The 21,371-nt window shown below is 44.0% G+C and overlaps 1 protein-coding gene across 1 annotated transcript; it reads left to right on the top strand.

Annotated features, from left to right (window-relative positions):
* The first annotated feature begins 13,660 nt into the window (after window positions 1-13,660).
* LOC123188925 (tRNA-dihydrouridine(20/20a) synthase) lies at window positions 13,661-21,002 on the top strand. The gene is made up of 12 exons (XM_044601204.1): window positions 13,661-14,010; window positions 14,118-14,244; window positions 15,974-16,101; window positions 16,190-16,259; window positions 16,346-16,448; window positions 16,818-16,935; window positions 17,348-17,429; window positions 18,232-18,293; window positions 19,455-19,527; window positions 19,598-19,681; window positions 20,253-20,333; window positions 20,536-21,002. Exons 1-12 carry the CDS (start codon window positions 13,841-13,843, stop codon window positions 20,722-20,724), a joined length of 1,287 nt encoding a protein of 428 aa, XP_044457139.1. The 5' UTR covers window positions 13,661-13,840; the 3' UTR covers window positions 20,725-21,002.
* The last annotated feature ends 369 nt before the right edge of the window (window positions 21,003-21,371 follow it).

The following is a 21,371-nucleotide window of genomic DNA, read 5'->3' as shown; positions in this document are numbered from 1 at the left end:
GCAGCCGCCTCCACGCGCCGCCACCACCGCCTCCACGCGCCGCCGCCACTGCGCCGCGCTGCCACCACCAGCCGCCCTCGTCGCTCCGGCGACCCGCGCCGGCCGGAGCCGCCCCGGCAGCCGCCTCCCCGACCTCCTCCGGCGACGTCCCGCTCCGGCCGTGAACAGTGCTCACCGGAGTTTGCCTCCTTTTGCGTGCCACCAAACCCTAGATCCAGATCTGGGAGGTTGTTTTTTCCGAAGTCCTTGAAATTTCAGTCCATGTGCACATGTCCGTGGCTCCGTAACTTTGCATCCGTAGCTCCGATTCATGCATATAGCATATCAAAATGTTCATCTCAGAGAGTACATCATTTCATTCCATTGCATCATGTTCATTTGAGCTCATCTTGATGCCCGAAATGCTGTTAGAAGAGGGCTACTTGAGTTAATTGTCAGATCTGCTACTCCGTTTAGCACTTTTGTCATTTTTGCCATGATTATTGTGTGCGTGATATGCCCGTGAGTTCTACATACGTTTTGTTATGGGTTTTGTCATCTTTCCAGAGGTGCAACCCATGTATTTTTAGGATGTGTGTGGTGTCTAGTGCAAGCTTGCAAAGTGGTGCACTTGCTAATTCTGTTTTCAGGGACTTAGCAATTTCACCAAGTCCTGGAGCTGTTTATCTCATGATGCCATATGTTCTTGTTGTTTCCTAGTGATCCGTGCCTCTTTTTGAGGATGATCAGTAAGGGAGTTTTGTTAATCTTGTAGTGGTCTATCCATCCATGTCTTTGTTTGCAATTATGGAGCACCCTAGCTTGAGTCAATCGAGCTCTACTTTTGCTACTTTGTGAATCAGGGCAGATTGTCAACTTGTTTGCAATTTTGCCGGTGATGTTGTAGTTGATCCGTGCATGCTATGCTATTGTTCTTTCCATGTCTAGCTTGAATTTTGTGCCTTATTGATGTATGTATGCTTGTATTGCCATGACTTGCACCGTAGTGAGTGCATCGAGCTCGTAAACATGCCTACTTGAGTTATATTTCAGCATGTGTCAGTTTTCACTAAGTCTGAAAACTGATTATGTTTTTGCTATGTTCACATGCTTGCAATTGTATTTTCTGATCCCTTTTGGCTAAAGGTCACTAAGGGACTTTTGTTAAGCTCTTTGAGTAGCTCCATGCCATGCTTTACTTTTCCATGTTCAGGTCATGTAGCATGTAGTTTTGTTGCTCCGAAGAGGGCTACCTGATCTGAAATTCCAGACAAGTGTTGATTTCACTAAGTCTGAAATATGTTTGTCATATGCATTTTTGCCATGCTTGTTTGAACCTGTTAATGGATGAATTGGCCATAGCTCAGTGCTAGACTTTTGTTTAGCATCTTGTGTGAATCCCTGCCATGTATTTTGTTGTCATGTTTGAGTGCTGTAGCATGTTCATTTCTTTGCATTTAGGTGCCTACTTGCTGTAAATCGCAGACCAGTGTCATTTTTGAATCGCTTGCCATTTCCAAACCGTAACTCCGATTCCGGTGTTCTTTATATCGTTTTCAAGCGATTTCATCTCATCTTTCCAGTGGCACACTTGGATTTCCAAGTTGAGGCCAGGTTCATGCATTTCCTGTCATATCTTGCATTTTGCATCCCGCATCGCATCCCGCATAGCATATCATCTTTGCATTGTGTTGTTTGAGTTTGCACGTGGTTGATTGTGTCCTTGTTGCTTGTTTGTCTTGTTTGGGTAGAGCCGAGAGACGAGTTCACTAATGAGGAGCCCGTTGAGTTTGCTTTCGAGGATCCAGTCAACTCTGACAACTGTGCAGGCAAGATGATCATACCCTCGAAATCACTACTATCTTTGCTATGCTAGTTTGCTCGCTCTTTTGCTATGCCATTGCTATGATGCCTACCACTTGCTTTCAAGCCTCCCAATTGCCATGTCAGACCTCTAACCCACCATGTCCTAGCAAACCGTTGATTGGCTATGTTACCACTTTGCTCAGCCCCTCTTATAGCGTTGCTAGTTGCAGGTGAAGATTGGAGGCCGTTCCTTGTTGGAACATTTATTTACTTGTTTGGGATATCATTATATTGCTATGTTATCTTAATGCATCTATATACTTGGTAAAGGGTGGAAAGCTCGGCCTCTCGCCTAGTGTTTTGTTCCACTCTTGCCGCCCTAGTTTCCGTCATATCGGTGTTATGTTCCCGGATTTTGCATTCCTTACGCGGTTGGGTTATAATGGGAACCCCTTGATAGTTCACCTTGATTAAAGCTTTTCCAGCAATGCCCAACATTGGTCTTACCATTCTCCACCTAGCCTTTTCTTTCCCTTGGGTTCTGCAGACTCAAGGGTCATCTTATTTTAACCCCCCCGGGCCAATGCTCCTCTGAGTGTTGGTCCAACCAAGCGATGTCCGGGGCTACCAGGGGCAACTCTGGGCTGGCCTACCCGACGTCTGGCTCATCTGAGTGTGCCCTGAGAAAGAGATATGTGCAGCTCCTATCGGGATTTGTCGGCACATTCGGGCGGTGTTGCTGGTCTTGTTTTAACCTGTCGAAGTGTCTTGAATTACCGAGATACCGAGTCTGATCGGAACATCTTGGGAGGAGGTCTATTCCTTCGTTGACCATGAGAGCTTGTCATGGGCTAAGTTGGAATCCCCTGTAGGGATTGAACTTTCGAAAGTCGTGCCCGCGGTTATGGGCAGATGGGAATTTGTTAATGTCCAGTTGTAGATAACTTGAACCTTAACTTAATTAAAATGAATCAACTGAGTGTGTTACCGTGATGGCCTCTTCTCGGCGGAGTCCGGGAAGTGGACACGGTGTTGGAGTAATGTTTGCGCAGGTTGCTCTCTAGTTTCTCGCTCGCGCTTTGCCTCCTCTTCTCGCTCTCTTTTGCGGATAAGTTAGCCACCATACTTGCTAGTCGCTTGCTACAGCTCCACCTATATTATACCTTGCCTTGCCTACAAGCTTAAATAGTCTTGATCGCGAGGGTGCGAGATTGCTGAGTCCCTGTGGCTCACAGATTACTATTACACCAGATGCAGGGCCTGATGATTCCACTCCAGGAGACGTGTATGAGCTCAAGTGGGAGTTCGACGAAGACTCTCAACGTTACTATGTTTCCTTTCCCGATGATCAGTAGTGGTGCCCAGTTGGGGGTGAACGGGACCGTTGTCGCATGTTGGGTTCTCTTTTATTTTGGCGTCGTAGTTGGGCCATGAGTGTTTGGATGATGTAATGTTATTTATGTACTTGATTTATGTGGTGAGTGTAAGCCAACTATGTTATCTCCCCTTTATTATTTATATTACATGGGATGTTGTGAAGATTGCCTAACTTGCGACATATGCCTTCAATGCGATTATGTCTCTAAGTCATGCCTCGACACGTGGGAGCTATAGTCGCATCGAGGGTGTTACATACAGAGCTCCCACTCACTTTCTTGTAAACACGGGCTTCTCCATAAGTCTGCGTAAACCCAAATGCTTTGATCATCTCATCAAATCGAATGTTCCAACTCTAAGATGCTTGCACCAGCCCATAGATTAAGCGTTGGAGCTTGCACACCTTGTCAGCATTCTTAGGATCGACAAAACCTTCTGGTTGCATCATATACAATTCTTCCTTAAGGAAACCATTAAGGAATGCCGTTTTGACGTCCATTTGCCATATCTCATAATCATAGAATGCGGCAATTGCTAACATGATTCGGACGGACTTCAGCTTCACTACGGGTGAGAAAGTCTCATCGTAGTCAACCCCTTGAACTTGTCGATAACCCTTAGCGACAAGCCGAGCCTTATAGATGGTCACATTACCATCCGCGTCTGTCTTCTTCTTAAAGATCCATTTATTTTCTATGGCTCGCCGATCATCGGGCAAGTCAGTCAAAGTCCATACTTCTTTTCATACATGGATCCTATCTCGGATTTCATGGCTTCCAGCCATTTGTCGGAATCTGGGCCCGCCATCGCTTCTTCATAGTTCGAAGGTTCACCATTGTCCAACAACATGATTTCCAGGACAGGGTTGACGTACCACTTTGGTGCGGAACGTGTCCTTGTGGACCTACGAAGTTCAGTAGCAACTTGATCTGAAGTTTCATGATCATCATTAACTTCCTCTCTAGTCGGTGCAGGCACCTCAGGAACATTTTCTTGAGCTACGCCACTCTCTGGTTCAAGAGGCAATACTTCATCAAGTTCTACTTTCCTCCCACTTACTTCTTTCGAGAGAAACTCTTTCTCTAAAAAGGATCCATTCTTGGAAACAAAGATCTTGCCTTCGGATCTGAGGTAGAAGGTATACCCAATAGTTTCTTTAGGGTATCCTATGAAGACGCATTTTTCCAATTTGGGTTCGAGCTTTTCAGGTTGAAGTTTGTTCACGTAAGCATCACATCCCCAAACTTTTAGAAACGACAACTTAGGTTTCTTCCCAAACCATAATTCATACGGTGTCGTCTCAACGGATTTTGATGAAGACCTATTTAAAGTGAATGCGGCAGTCTCTAAAGCATAGCCCCAAAATGACAGTGGTAGATCGGTAAGAGACATCATAGATCGCACCATATCCAATAGAGTGCGATTACGACGTTCGGACACACCATTACGCTGAGGTGTTCCAGGCGGCGTGAGTTGTGAAACTATTCCACATTTCCTCAAGTGCGTGCCAAATTCGTGACTCAAATATTCTCCCCCACGATCTGATTGCAAGAACTTGATTTTCCTGTCACGTTGATTCTCAACCTCACTCTGAAATTCCTTGAATTTTCAAAGGTCTCAGACTTGTGTTTCATTAAGTAGACATACCCATATCTACTCAAGTCATCAGTGAGGGTGAGAACATAACGATAGCCACCACGAGCCTCAACACTCATTGGACCGCACACATCAGTATGTATGATTTCCAATAAGTTGGTTGCTCGCTCCATTGTTCCAGAGAATGGAGTCTTGGTCATTTTGCCCATGAGGCATGGTTTGCATGTGTCAAATGATTCATAATCAAGAGACTCCAAAAGTCCATCTACATGGAGTTTCTTCATGCGTTTGACACCAATGTGACCAAGGCGGCAGTGCCACAAGTATGTGGGACTATCATTATCAACCTTACATCTTTTGGTATTCACACTATGAATATGTGTAACATCACGTTCGAGATTAAATAAGAATAAACCATTGACCAGCGGGGCATGACCATAAAACATATCTCTCATATAAATAGAACAACCATTATTCTCGGATTTAAATGAGTAGCCATCTCGTATTAAATGAGATCCTAATACAATGTTCATGCTCAAAGCTGGCACTAAATAACAGTTATTGAGGTTTAAAACTAATCCGGTAGGTAAATGCAGAGGTAGCGTGCCGACGGCGATCACATCGACCTTGGAACCATTCCCGACGCACATCGTCACCTCGTCCTTCACCAGTCTCCGCTTATTCCGCAGCTCCTGTTTTGAGTTACAAATATGAGCAACCGCACCGGTATCAAATACCGAGGAGCTACTACGAGTACTGGTAAGGTACACATCAATAACATGTATATCACATATACCTTTGGTGTTGCCGGCCTTCTTGTCCGCTAAGTACTTGGGGCAGTTCTGCTTCTAGTGACCACTTCCCTTGCAATAAAAACACCCAGTCTCGGGCTTGGGCCCATTCTTTGGCTTCTTCCCAGCATCTTGCTTACCGGGCGCGGCAACTCCCTTGCTGTCCTTCTTGAAGTTCTTTTTACCCTTGCCTTTCTTGAACTTAATGGTTTTATTCACCATCAACACTTGATGTTCCTTTTTGATTTCCACCTCCGCTGATTTCAGCATTGAATATACCTCAGGAATGGTCTTTTCCATCCCCTGCATATTGAAGTTCATCACAAAGTTCTTGTAGCTAGGTGGGAGCGACTGAAGGATTCTACAACGACCACATCATCCGGGAAATTAACTCCCAGCTGAGACAAGCGGTTGTGCAACCCAGACATTTTGAGTATGTGCTTGCTGACGGAACTATTCTCCTCCATCGTACAACTGTAGAACTTGTCGGAGACTTCATATCTCTCGACCTGGGCATGAGCTTGGAAAACCATTTTCATCTCTTGGAACATCTCATATGCTCCGTGTTGCTCAAAACGCTTCTGGAGCCCCGGTTCTAAGATGTAAAGCATGCCGCACTGAACCAGGGAGTAATCATCAGCACGGGACTGCCAAGCGTTCATAACATCTTGGTTTGCTGGGGGTGGTGCTTCACCTAGCGGTGCTTCAAGGACATATGCTTTCTTGGCAGCTATGAGGATGATCCTCAAGTTCCGGACCCAGTCCGTATAGTTGCTACCATCGTCTTTCAGCTTGGTTTTCTCTAGGAACGCGTTGAAGTTGAGGACAACATTAGCGTGGGCCATTTGAACTACAAGACATATTGTAAAGATTTTAGACTAAGTTCATCTAATCAAATTATTTAATGAACTCCCACTCAGATAGAAACCCCTCTAGTCATCTAAGTGATACATGATCCGATTCAACTAGGCCATGTCCGATCATCACGTGAGACGGACTAGTCATCATCGGTGAACACTTCATGTTGATCGTATCTTCTATACGACTCATGTTCGACCTTTCGGTCTTCCGTGTTCCGAGGCCATGTCTGTACATGCTAGGCTCGTCAAGTCAACCTAAGTGTTTTGCGTGTGTAAATCTGGCTTACACCCGTTGTATGCGAACGTTAGAACCTATCACACCCGATCATCACGTGGTGCTTCGGAACAACTGACCTTAGCAATGGTGCACAGTTAGGGGGAACACTTTCTTGAAATTATTGTGAGGGATCATCTTATTTATGCTACCATCGTTCTAAGCAAATAAGATGTAAAACATGATAAACATCACATGCAATCAAATAGTGACATGATATGGCCAATATCATTTTGCTCCTTTTGATCTCCATCTTCCGGGCGCCATGATCATCGTCGTCACCGGCATGACACCATGATCTCCATCATCATGATCTCCATCATCGTGTCTTCATGAAGTTGTCTCGTCAACTATTACTTCTACTACTATGGCTAACGGTTAGCGATAAAGTAAAGTAATTACATGACATATAAGTTGACACGCAGGTCATAAATAAATTAAGACAACTCCTATGGCTCCTGCCGGTAGTCATACTCATCGACATGCAAGTCGTGATTCCTATTACAAGAACATGATCAATCTAATACATCACATATATCATTCACCACATCCTTTTGGCCATATCACATCACACGGCATATGCTGCAAAAACAAGTTAGACGTCCTCTAATTGTTGTTGCAAGTTTTTACGTGGCTGCTATAGGTTTCTAGCAAGAACGTTTCTTACCTACGCCAAAACCACAACGTGATATGCCAATTTCTATTTACCCTTCATAAGGACCCTTTTCATCGAATCTGATCCGACTAAAGTGGGAGAGACAGACACCCGCTAGCCACCTTATGCAACTAGTGCATGTCAGTCGGTGGAACCAATCTCATGTAAGCGTACGTGTAAGGTCGGTCCGGGCCGCTTCATCCCACGATGCCGCCGAATCAAGATAAGACTAGTAACGGCAAGTAAATTGACAAAACCGACGCCCACAACAACTTGTGTTCTACTCGCGCATAGAAACTACACATAGACCTAGCTCATGATGCCACTGTTGGGGATCGTAGCAGAAATTTAAAATTTTCTACGCATCACCAAGATCAGTCTATGGGGTCATCTAGAAACGAGGGAAGAGGAGTGCATCTACATACCCTTGTAGATCGCGAGCGGAAGCGTTCAAGAGAACGGGGATGATGGAGTCATACTCGTCGTGATCCAAATCACCGATGATCCTAGCGCCAAACGGACGGCACCTCCGCGTTCAACACACGTACGGAGCGAGGACGTCTCCTGCGCCTTGATCCAGCAAGGAGGAGGGAGAGGTTGAGGAAGAGGGCTCCAACAGTAGCACGACGGCATGGTGGTGGTGGAGCAGCAGTACTCCGGCAGGGCTTCGCCAAGCTCTTGCGGAGGAGGAGAGGTGTTGGGGAGGGGAGGGGATGCGCCTTGGATGTGATGTGCAGCCCTCCCCTTTCCCCTCTATTTATAGGGGAAGGAGGAAGGGGGCCGGCCCCCTCTAGATGAGATCTAGAGGGGGGGCGGCGGCCAAGGGGAGGGGGCTTACCCCCCAAGCAAGGGGGCGCCCCCTTTAGGGTTCCCCCCCAACCCTAGGCGCATGGGCCCAAAGGGGGGATGCGCCCAGCCCATGTAGGGCTCGTTCCCTTTCCTCTACGGCCCATTAGGCCCTCTAAGAGAGGTGGCCCCTCCCGGTGGACCCCCGGAACCCCTCCGGTGGCCCCGGTACAATACCGATATGCCCCCGAATCTTTCCGGTGACCGTATGACAACTTCCTACATATAAATCTTCACCTCCGGACCATTCCGGAACTCCTCGTGACGTCCGGGATCTCATCCGGGACTCCGAACAACATTCGGTAATCACATACAAGTCTTCCTAATAACCCTAGCGTCATCGAACCTTAAGTGTGTAGACCCTACGGGTTCGGGAACCATGCAGACATGACCGAGAAAACTCTCCGGCCAATAACCAACAGCGGGATCTGGATACCCATGTTGGCTCCCACATGTTCCACGATAATCTCATCGGATGAACCATGATGTCGAGGATTCAAGCAATCCCGTATACAATTCCCTTTGTCAATCGGTATGTTACTTGCCCGAGATTCGATCGTCGGTATCCCAATACCTCGTTCAATCTCGTTATCGGCAAGTCACTTTACTCGTTTCGTAATGCATGATCTCGTGACCAACTACTTAGTCACACTGAGCTCATTATGATGATGCATTACCGAGTGGGCCCAGAGATACCTCTCCGTCATACGGAGTGACAAATCCCAATCTCGATTCATGCCAACCTAACAGACACTTTCGGAGATACCTGTAGTGTACCTTTATAGCCACCCAATTACGTTGTGACGTTTGGTACACCCAAAGCACTCCTATGGTATCCGGGAGTTGCACAATCTCATGGTCTGAGGAAATGATACTTGACACTTAGAAAAGCTCTAGCAGACGAACTACACGATCTTGTGCTATGCTTAGGATTGGGTCTTGTCCATCACATCATTCTCCTAATGATGTGATCCCATTATCAATGACATCCAATGTCCATGGTCAGGAAACCGTAACCATCTATTGATCAACGAGCTAGTCAACTAGAGGCTCACTAGGGACATGTTGTGGTCTATGTATTCACACATGTATTACGATTTCCGGATAACACAATTATAGCATGAACAATAGACAATTATCATGAACAAGGAAATATAATAATAACCATTTTATTATTGTCTCCAGGGCATATTTCCAACATTAGGAGAGGAAGGAATGGGGAGAGAGTGGAAAGGAAAGGGGGGGCCAACCCCCCACCCAATTCGGATTGGGCTTGGGGGGCGCTCCCTCCTAGGCTCCCTTCTCCTCTCTCCCACTATGGCCCAATAAAGCCCATATACTTCCTGGGGGGTTCCGGTAACCTACCAGTACTCCGGTATATGCCCGAATTCACCCGGAACCATTCCCATGTCCAAACATAGGCTTCCAATATATCTATCTTTATGTCTCGACCATTCCGAGACTCCTCGTCATGTCTGTGATCATATCTGGGACTCCGAACTACCTTCGGTACATCAAAACACATAAACTCATAATACCAATCGTCACCGAACGTTAAGCGTGTGGACCCTACGGGTTCGAGAACTATGTAGACATGACCGAGACTCATCTCCAGTCAATAACCAATAGCGGAACCTGGATGCTCATATTGGTTCCTACATATTCTACGAAGATCTTTATCGGTCAATCCGCATAACAACATACGTTGTTCCCTTTGTCATCGGTATGTTACTTGCCCGAGATTCGATCGTCGGTATCTCAATACCTAGTTCAATCTCATTACCAGCAAGTCTCTTTACTCGTTCTTAATGCAACATCCCGTAACTAACTCATTAGTCACATTGCTTGCAAGGCTTATAGTGATGTGCATTACCGAGAGGGCCGAGAGATACCTCTCCGATACACGGAGTGACAAATCCTAATCTCGATCTATGCAAACTCAACAAATACCATCGGAGACACCTGTATAGCATCTTTATTGTCACCCAGTTACGTTCTGATGTTTGATAGCACACTAAGTGTTTCTCTGGTATTCGGGAGTAGCATAATTTCATAGTCATAGGCACATGTATAAGTTATGGAGAAAGCAATAGCAGTAAACTAAATGATCATCGTGCTAAGCTAACAAATGGGTCAAGTCAATCACATCATTCTCTAATGATGTGATCCCGTTTATCAAATGAAAACTCTTTGTCCATGGCTAGGAAACTTATCCATCTTTGATCAACGAGCTGGTCAAGTAGAGGCATACTAGTGACACTCTGTTTGTCTATGTATTCACACATGTACTAAGTTTCCAGTTAATACAATTCTAGCATGAATAATAAATATTTATCATGATATAAGGAAATATAAACAACAACTTTACTATTGCCTCTAGGGCATATTTCCTTCAATCGGTCCCTTACGGAATAGCACATAAACTGGGGTTTAAGCTTCTGTCACTCTCGCAACCCATCATCTAATTGCTACTCCACAATGCATTCCCTTAGGCCTAAATATGGTGAAGTGTCATGTAGTTGATGTTCACATGACACGACTAAGGGAATCACAACATACATACTATCAAAATATCGAACACATATCAAGTTCACATGATTACTTGCAACATGATTTCTCCCGTAACCTCAAGAACAAAAGTAACTACTCACAAATGATAATCATGCTCAAGATCAGAGGGGTATTAAATAGCACATTGGATCTGAACATATAATCTTCCACCAAATAAACCATATAGTAATCAATTACAAGATGTAATCAACACTACTAGTCACCCACAAGCATCAATCTATAGTTTCGGTAACAAGATTGAACACAAGAGATGAACTAGGGTTTGAGATGAGATGGTGTTGTTGAAGATGTTGATGGAGATTTCCCTCCCCAAGATGGGAGAGTTGTTGGTGATGATGATGATGATGATTTCCCCCTCCGGGAGGGAAGTTCCCCCGGCAAAATCACTCCACCGGAGGGCAAAAGTGCTCCTACCCAAGTTCCGCCTCGAGGCGGCGGCGCTCCATCCCGAAAGTCCTCTTCTTATTTTTTTTCTAGGTCAAAATGACTTATATACCAGAAGATGGGCACCGGAGGTGGGCCTGGGTGAGCACAACCCACCAGGGCGCGCCTGGGCTCCCTGGCGCACCCAGGTGGGTTGTGCCCACTTGGTGGGCCCCCTCTAGTAGTTATTTGCTCCAATATTCTTCATATATTTGATAAAAAATCTCCGTGAAGTTTCAGCTTGTTTGGAGTTGTGCAGAATAGGTGGCCTGACGTAGCTTTTCCAGGTCCAAATTTCCAGCTGCCGAAATTCTCCCTCTCTGTGTGTACCTTGCATATTATGAGAGAAAAGGCATTAGAATTACTCCAAAAAGCATTATTATGGATAAAAACATCATAAAGAACATTAAGAGAACATGATGCAAAATGGATGTATCACGCGCCTCCGATCTTCGTGGTGATATCTTGAGGAGGAAGTGGCTCAGTGCCCGCCGGAGCCGATTGTGCTATGAGCCAATTGAATGGTCTCCACACGCACTGATGCGCTGTGGACCTGATCTCTAGACTGGGACACCACTGTGTTTTGTGACATCACCATCTTCAGGAGCGCCTGGATCTGCCGAATTCCTTCCCCGGCCGCAGAGCCAGAGGGCTGGATGGAATCCGCGATCCAAGTGGCAGCCGCTAGGTTTTGTAATGGAGTACTGGGGACTCGGTACTTACGAGGATGGTCACTCGAGAAGAGCTGGCGTTTCTGCCGACTGGAACTTGGTTGACGGCGCTCACGTTTGTCGAGCTCCCTCTGAAGCCGTTCAAGGCGATCGCGCTCGGCCAGAGTGGCCAGGCGAGTCGACTCCATGGCCAACGCCTCGGGGTCGTCCCGGTGATGGGGGTGTTCAGGAGCTGCTTGTTCCTGCGATGGAGCTCGTCTCATTGCTCCCGGGTGAGAGCTTGTGTCACGTACGGCTCGTGGCCCGCGGCACCGCCATCAGTGTTGCCGTGTGACGCACCCGCGCGGCCGTCACGGTCGTTCGTGTACCCCGGGGGCGCGCGGTGCTCGGACTTATCCACCATGAGAACCTCGGCGGTCGACTCGGTACTTTCACACTCGGACTCCTAGGAGGAATCGCCGAGTGACCCATCTGAGAGGTCGAGGGCGGGCTCGTCGAACTCGAGAGCTGCCACATGCTCCGTCGCGACCTGGGTGGCCACGACATGCTTGATCCAGCGCTGCAGCCGTGGGCGCCCGGAACGCCTGCGGCGACGCACGATGGTAGGGCGAGCGGCCACTCGGTATGTATCCGAGGGATGCCGGAGAAGGACCCCATAGGATGACACGTGGAAATGCATCACACCGCGGACGGGCAACACCTCCACGTCTAGCTGGGCCTTGCGAAGCCACGCGGAGTCATCATCGATGAAGGAGAGTGTCCCGAAATGGATTTCGCCACCGACCGACATGATGATGAAGAAATCCACCTACGCCGTGAAAGTTTGCTTGACGCCTAGCCCCAAGGTGGGCGCAAATTGTCGGGGTTACCATCCTAACAATGAGTAATAGGGGTACGAATACATCCAAGATTGATATATTCTCATCGGTATGCCGACATAATGACAAAAGGACTCTCGTCGCAGCTCTTCTCCGAATTTCAATCCAATTTGTGTCTCTTGCCATACGACGCACAAACTGAGGGGGATGTTAAAGTATTCCTTTTATATAGATTACCGTGTATAGGTATACGATCTCCTGCCGATATGTATTGATTCGGTTAGGGTTCTCTTGATCTCTCTTGATGATAAGTCATGCAATCTAGTATATATATGTGATATGAAGCCGCCCCATGAGAGGCGTGCAATACACAAAACATACATGTTTTACTGTGTATATACAGGTATGGAATATAGCCATTTGAAAAGTGTCCGTTAGAATTATAACCACTGCAATTATAAATCGTTTGAATTATATTCCCTCTGTAAACTAATATAAAAATGTTTATATTACTAAAATAGTGATCTAAATGCTATTATATTAGTTTACGGAAGGAGTACTTACTAAAAAATGATAGTTGGATTAGTAGTTACAAGATAATACTAAAATATAATAAGAGAGATAATATAGACTACACGTATAGACAATGTGCTGAAAAGCTAATTGTGCATATGAAATGATATTTTCTTAGACTATTATCTATATAAATATATACACAACCACACATACACAAGCTGTTGGAGATGCTCTTAGTCACCGACCAAAGAGGCACCTAGTTCCATTTTGGCAGCACAGTTGATGATGTAACATATTTGAGTTTAATATAAAGTACACCATGTTTTTCCGCAAATAAATAAATAAAATAAAATAAAGTACACCATGTTGACATTTTGCCAGAAAAAACAGTAAATAAGCTTCAATTCCATTAGTAACCGAATAAAAAAGCGTAGGAAAAAACAGTTTTTCCCCCGCCCGGAGCTTATTTCCACTGCAAATCCGTTAACCTAACTCGAAGTGGCCCGCAGCTTTACACGCTTGCACAGCCGCCGCCGCCGCCTCAGATCGACCGGCCAAGGCTGTAACGAGCCGCCGCACCACTCACCAGTACCCGAGCGTAACGCACGAGAAGCGGCGCCGCCTCGCGCGGGAGCGGGGACTCGGATAGCCATTGCGATGAGGTCCGCCGCGTGGCACGCCCTGCTCCCGTCACTAGTGCCTGCCAAGCCCGGCATCTTCTTCCTCCGCAGCCGGCCCGGGCGGTTCTTGTCACACGCTCACGGCTTGCGGCCGTGTGGCGCTGCGAGCTCTCTGCCCCCCGGGGAGTACCTTCCTCCCTTGTTCAGGTGAGCGGAATCAGATCTCTAAGGGACTAGGGGTTGGTCAATGTACCTGGCCATGGTCGGAGCTGACTGATACTTGTTTTCTTGCTCCCACCCGCCTGCTCCCGCAGCGTGGCGCCGATGATGGACTGGACAGACAACCACTACAGGACGCTCGCGCGGCTGATATCGAGGCACGCCTGGTTATACACAGAGATGTTGGTCGCTGAGACCATTGTGCATCAGAAAGATAAGTTGGTGAGTTAGCCATTTTTGGTCTTTCTTGGTCGGGTGCCATTAAGCTCGAGTGCTTTGGGATAACTGATTTCATCGAATCTGACTATGATATTTTGATTCATGGGGGTTAGAAGTGTTGGCATTGATTACACTACTTGAGCTGCATCAAAATGGCAGTATAGTAACAAATGTATGGTCCGATAAAAAAAAAAAGGTACGGTAACTGTTTCGCGTAAAAAAAAATTGTACAGTACAATGACATGAGCTTCCAGTGAGAAGTGAAACATATTTGAGAAGTGATGAGGGAGATTCTTGGAGAGGCGTGCAAATTAATGCACTGGTGGGAAAATACCATATTAAACGCAGTTGTGCTGCATATTTCGTTCACTGGCGCCATGGTACAACCCATGTTATGTCTGACTGTTAGCGTGATCACGGATGAGGTAACACACCAAACTCCACGACCATAGAAATAGGGAACTCATACGATAATAGTTACATAACCACCGTTTTCTTGACCACATACCACTTAATATGGCAAGTTCGTCGACCATAGAATTTTAAATTTGTACAAGAATAAGAATTATTTTCTTATGATCAATGGAGTTTGTGCGAGAAGTAGAGGCCAGTAATGTGACGTGCACAGATAGTTACTCACAACTCACAAGCAACAACTTCTGTAGAGAGCGTGATGTTTATCTGTTACTAAAGACAAACAGATGGTAGACTCGGACTGGTCATATGCTCTAGATAAGGTTATATTTACAATTTATTCAGAGATAGCCAGTTATCATATCCCTTAACCATTTTGAAGAGATCACAAGAGAAACACTCTTAAAATAGTTGGTTAAGAATATACACAATGCATCATAGCTTTGAGGATATAACCTATCAGATGGTGTGCTTTATGTGGTAAATCTGGTTGCATTTAAATTTTAGTCATGTGTATTCTCCAGTTTCATTATGTGTGTACTAGTCATGCAGCTCATGAATTCTTTTAAGACATGTGCAATTTTCAGCCTTGTTTTCACAGTAATTGATTATGTGTAATATAGTTCCTCTGCTGTGCTTTTCACCATGCACTTATTTTAAATTGTTATGAGCTATCTGAAGTACTTTTTTGAGTCACTGACCAAAATCTATCTCATTGTGGACTTGAACTTGACTTGTCCATTGGGTTATTTTAGAACCAATGATGACATTCTGCTGAACCTCAGTATGTGCTTCATATTCTGTTTAGAAATCAGTTCGGTTAAACTTCAGACATCTAGTTTTAATCTGTATCTACATTCTTACATAAATTGGAGTAAGCCTGAACAGTTAAATAAGGTGACTTCACCTTCAGTCGGCTTTTCCTAGAAATGAATATTGTTTAAGTCAAAATTTCATGCAATACCATCATGTAAAGTCTGATGAATAGCACCCAAGAATTTATGAAGTCATATTCCACCACTGGAAGCACGATAAATGATCCTTCATTGTTTTTACATGATAAAGCAGCAGTGGACTTCCTATGTTGTAGCTGACATGTGTAGGAGCTACCTCAATTTGATAAACATGCCTGCAGTATTGATTGATATTACTATGTAAATCACTAGTATGACTTAGTTTTCATTTGTATTTATCATTGGCAGCTGTTGTTTTCTGGAAATGAATGAATCAATAAAGTGGATGTACTCCATTTTTATATCATTATACTCACCAATCATATGCAAAGTTGGTATGTAATTTTAATTTTCAAAATATGCAGGATAGATTTTTAGCATTTCCTGCTGAACAGCATCCTATTGTGTTACAAATTGGTGGAAGTAATCTTGACAATTTGGCAAAGGCAACTGAATTAGCAAGTGGATATGCATATGATGAGATCAACCTGAAGTAACAGCCTCAGTCATGTCTCACCTGATTATGCAGTACATTCTACAGTTTTGTATAATTTACAAATTCTTGTGGACTTTTGTGTTAGTTGTGGTTGCCCCAGCGGCAAAGTTGCTGGCCACGGTTGCTTCGGTGCTCGCTTAATGTATGATCCAGAGGTTTGCCTCATGAACTACAAAACCATGGTGTAATATGAATGCTTGCTCCTTCTGCTCCTGCATAAAACTTGATACGATTCCTGAAGTTTGTAGGGGATGCTATGTCAGCTATTGCTGCCAATTGTGATGTCCCTGTCAGTGTTAAATGCAGAATTGGAGTTGACGATCGTGACTCCTACGAAGAACTTTGTGAGTTCTCTTCTAAGTATCTCAATTTTCCATTAAAGTCTTCCAGATATTAGGAAGTGAATTTGTGCACTGCAATCGAATAATATGCTTTTGTAACTACAGAATAAGTAAACCTATAATATAATCTTAAAAAACAATTAATCATGAGCTAAACGCACATTTTTTCAGTGCCTTAGTTCTGGATTTTTGTTTATACATGTATAGTTAGCTAGCTTGTTTATAGAGGATTATTATTGATTTTCCAGTTCTCTTTGGAAGTTCGTCTCTATCTTGATGGTTACATATTTTCCCATGTGCTGGGTACCGGCTACTGACATATAGTGACATGTTTTTAATAAGCGCAATTAACTTGTTTTCACATTTCACCAGGTACATTTGTAGATAAAGTTGTTTCTAAGTCACCAACCAGGCATTTTATTATCCATGCTCGGAAGGCGTTGCTCAGTGGCCTCAGTCCTGCGGAGAATCGGAAGGTTCCTCCTTTAAAGTATGTTTGCGCTTGATTCCATTTTCATTTTGCATGCAAAGATATACATAGAATATACACAATGGCAACACCAATATCCTTAAAGCCCACAAGACATAGGTACAAATAGTAATAAATGGTTGACACTAAGAATCATCCCTTTATGCGCCATGCTGATACTATTATGTGGTTCCAGCTTTGCTTGTCGAAATAGTCATGCTTAATTTGTTGGTGCTTACATACCCAGACTGTATTATCAGTAATGGAAGTTTACTTCTGGGGAAGGCTGAGTTCTGACTAGTTGATACTGGCCTTTGTACCTCTTAATAGGTTGCTATGTTGGAATTCGTATTAGAGTCACCTTTATTAAATGTTATGCTTCAGTAGTATTTCAATTTATAATTTGCTGGCTTTCTTGTGGATATCGTTGCAGATATGAGTACTATTATGCTTTGTTGCGGGACTTCCCAGAGGTACACTTTACACTAAATGGAGGCTTAATGACTATTGAACAAGTAAGTTAACTTCTGAACTTTTTACTGTGAAAAATAGGTAACAATGGGAACGTCACATTCTAATTGTGTTGCTGCAATTCTTAGAAGTTGGTATCTGTATGACCACATTGAACAGTATGTTTATCAGTTCGGGTTGAGTCCAATTTCACTTGGGGCAGCAAGGGTGGTGTTGTCGGGGTTTGGCAATGTGTCGCTGAACCTGCCCGGTCCTCCAGTGTCTTCACATGAGCACCAAAAACTGACATGTCGCCACTGCTGTTTTTCTTGTCTGCGTTAGAAGCCCCATGACAGAGGTTGTGCGTCTGATTCTCTGGTAGATGCTATCATCACCAGCTCGTTGGTGTCATGCTCGGTAGACTAACTTGACCCCTAATATTAGGACTTCTACTATGACCCCTCCTGCACCTGCCCCCTCTGTGCTCTGTCATAGTGGTTCTCCACAATAGGAGTACACAACATGGTGATTTAGCATGCCATGCTTTCTCTAGCATTCATCTCTTCAATATTCATGACTCGTGAACGTTTCTATGCTGGAGAATCATTTGTTGTTTTGTTACACATGAGGCTATTTTATTGAAGTGGTTTGATTTGGATATATCTATAAAGGGATCTCAAGATACAGAGTTATTGACATTTTGCATGGCTTAGTCGGGTTATTCTCCTACCAAGCACATACAAGCTAATTTATCAGGATTTCATTACTGTACAGTTAATCATGATCAAACCATTTTGGTTTCTCAACCTTGAATCACTTGTAACATTGCAGTAGTGAGTTGCACTGAAGACCTTCATTTGGCTGCAGGTTAGTGCATCCATAAGACAAGGCGCCCATCAAGTTATGGTTGGTCGTGCTGCTTACAATAAGTATGAATTTCCATTTTGATTGTGAAAAATCCCTGTATCGATACTCAACTCTCATTTCATGCATCTCAGTAGTTTTGAAAATTTAAAGAGATTCAGAGTAACATATTAACGGGCAAACAAAACCCTGAAGCTCATTTCCGGAGAACCGGAGAAAGGACCAGATCCACATCATGTTTTTTTTAGTGGTAGATCCACATCGTGTAGAAATGAAGGGATCGCCATCTTCTTACACATGGGTCATGGCCAACTCTGACCAAAATGGTCTGACCTGGGCTCAGGAACTATAGTTGCCGGCTTTAGAAAATGGTCAGGCCATGTTATGGAATGTACCACCCAATTTGGTTCGCATGTAACTAGGTAGCTGTACTATTCATAGATGATGCGCCAGCTTGATAAGATGGCCATCCCCACTTATTCACAATGTGCCTTCAACCTAGCTGGTGAGATCTGCACCCCTCTGGCAATCAAGAAGTCATAAGCTCGACTGGCAATTCTGATAGAATCCTTCAATTTGTATAGCACTGATAGCCAATCTGCTACAAGGTCCCCAATACCTAATTCTACTCAATGGCCAGTACTTTTCTTAATAGTTGCTGAAGAATAATGAATTAAAACAGGAGGTCAAGAATGGTGCTTGAGTGAGAACACGGATTCGTAATTCTTAAGAGGCGAACAGGCGGCCACCAGTTCAGATCTTTATAATAGTATAAAGATACTATTGTGAACTTCCTCATCTTGTACTGAAATGTATTTCAACTTTGAACGTGATGGCTTCCATTACTTAGGAACATTAAACAGAATCATTATGGTAGGTGCTGAACAGGGAATACACAATAACACATGATTTCAATTGCCTGTATACGGCACATATTGCAATTCAATCAGCCCATCCAAAAACAGACCACGGGGACTGAATGACAAGTGAAAGACCAATAACAAGGAAACCTCTTTCGTCCTGGTAAATTACTAATTTTTGCTACTTAAAAAGACTGTTGGTGGATGTGTTGAAAAAATTGTACCCTTTTCAACAATCAACATTAACTTCTAATGTTGACCCCATTTGTTATTGTTTTCCTTTTTTGACGGAAACTACGTAGGGGATGCTAATTCCAATATCAGTTATTGTTCTAATAGTATCATTTTGGTGGATAAATGTTGCAGTCCATGGAATATGCTGGGGCACGTAGATAGTGAAATTTATGGCATGCCAACACCTTGCTCTTCGCGTCGCCAGGTTTAACATTAATCAGACTCGAATTTTACTTTTATGAGCTATGTCTTCTATTGACTGAACTCTGCTTTAGATCCTTGAGAGCTACCAAGTTTATGGTGATTCTATAATTGGACAGTATGGCATCAGCAGGCCAAACGTGAGGCAACTTGTTAAGGTGTGAAGGATCTTCTTTTCCCTTTTTGCTTTGATACAAGCGTTGAGTCTACATTTAATGACACAGATCGCATAATTTTATGATCACGTGGAGCAGTGGTATTGAAGGTGCTATTTTATGCATAGTATTCTGTACTTTGTTGAAGTTCTCTTAATTTGAGGGCTTTACTGCATTCACCTTACCTTGTAACAATGTAATTCATTAGAAGTCGGTGTGCACAGTAGTGCAGTGTGAAAGCATGAGTTTTCTAGTTCGTTTGCTTCTATGCATTAAATAGCAGTGTATACCTTAAAATAAAAACAAAGAAAGTCGGTAAAAGACAGTGAACTTCTTGAAAGCATTTGCAATGGTAAAGAAAATTTATTTGTTAATCCTTGATTATCGGCTGCTTAATCAAGATGTAGCAGTTTCAAGTGCTGCATTTTTTGTTTTATAATAATAATAGTATTATTTTGGTTTAAGCTGCTATATCACCTGTATTAGCATTTTCATCATTTTGTATACGTACATGATATTATGCAAACACTTGGTTGTTCATTGATGACTGACAGAAGCACTTCTTTTGACACAGCCATTGTTACATTTGTTCCACTCAGAGCCTGGTAATAGTTTGTGGAAACGTAAGGCTGATTCTACGTTGCGCCACTGCAAGGTAAGCTATAAAATGAGTACACTCTTTGCTGGCCTTCTCCAGTAATAGCAATATCCACACTGTAACATGTTCTCATGCTGCTCTAAGTAAAAAATGATGTTGTGCTTCTCAAGTTGTAATAGACACCTGGGTTGTTTTGATATAGACAACTGCGCTGTTGTTTGGATCTATAAACCATTTGCTGTGCTTCTTGGATGTGCAGACACTTGTGCAGTTCTTGGAGGAAACTCTTGACGCCATTCCTGACTCTGTCCTTGACGCACCAGTATTGATGGAGCCATCCAGGGAGCAAGACTACTTCGCCCATGTGGATTCCTTATTGCCGCCAAGATACACAAAACTGGCCAATGGCAGCTATGAAAGCCCAGCACTTGTAACTGCATCCAGTTGAGCTTCCAGAGTAAAAGATAGGGAAAGCTGCATGCGATCTTGCAGTTATGTCGTCGATACTTTCTTCTTTTGCGATAACAGGATATCAGGCCTCTTTGATTCACAATATTTGTAAAATGCAGGAATAGGAAAAATAGAGAAATAGAGTGGCATGTCATCCTTAATCCTACAGGATTAGTATGAGCGTTTGATTGTGCGCAAGAAAAACATAGGATTTTTCACATGAGGTTGGGGTTGATGGAAATTTTCTTACGGAAACAAGTACAAGTGGATTTTTCACATGAGGTTGGGGTTGATGGAAATTTTCTTACGGAAACTAGTACAAGTGAATCTTATGAAAAAATTCCTATGGATTGCAATACTATGTATCAAACAACCCATGGAGGGAAAAATCCTAAAGATTAGAATCCTTCAAATTTCTTTATAGATCCTTTAAATCAAAGAGGGCCTCACATTACATTACTGGGGAACAAAGGGCCGAAATTGGCGCCGGCGGATCTAGGTCGAACCCAACGCGCCAAAACTTCCCGCGGCAGATTCCCACCTCGTGGGCCTGCTGAGTCAGGGACTAGGCAACATTGTCCTCATTGCCCTGCCTCGGCTCCCGTGCGAATCAATGGGAAGGCTGCCGCTGCCAGCCTTCCATTG

This window comes from Triticum aestivum, chromosome 2A (assembly GCF_018294505.1).
Source record: "Triticum aestivum cultivar Chinese Spring chromosome 2A, IWGSC CS RefSeq v2.1, whole genome shotgun sequence".
Classification (NCBI taxonomy): domain Eukaryota; kingdom Viridiplantae; phylum Streptophyta; class Magnoliopsida; order Poales; family Poaceae; genus Triticum; species Triticum aestivum.
Note: the sequence above shows the minus strand (reverse complement) of the source record. Positions and strands in the feature narration are given on the sequence as shown.

Excerpts from the sequence above, each read along its gene's own strand:
- LOC123188925 (XM_044601204.1), top strand. The coding sequence starts at position 13,841 with ATGAGGTCCGCCGCGTGGCACGCCCTGCTCCCGTCACTAGTGCCTGCC. Across the intron at positions 16,102-16,189 it reads TATGATGAGATCAACCTGAA|TTGTGGTTGCCCCAGCGGCA; the intron begins GTAACAGCCTCA and ends CTTTTGTGTTAG. Across the intron at positions 19,528-19,597 it reads CTTGCTCTTCGCGTCGCCAG|ATCCTTGAGAGCTACCAAGT; the intron begins GTTTAACATTAA and ends ACTCTGCTTTAG.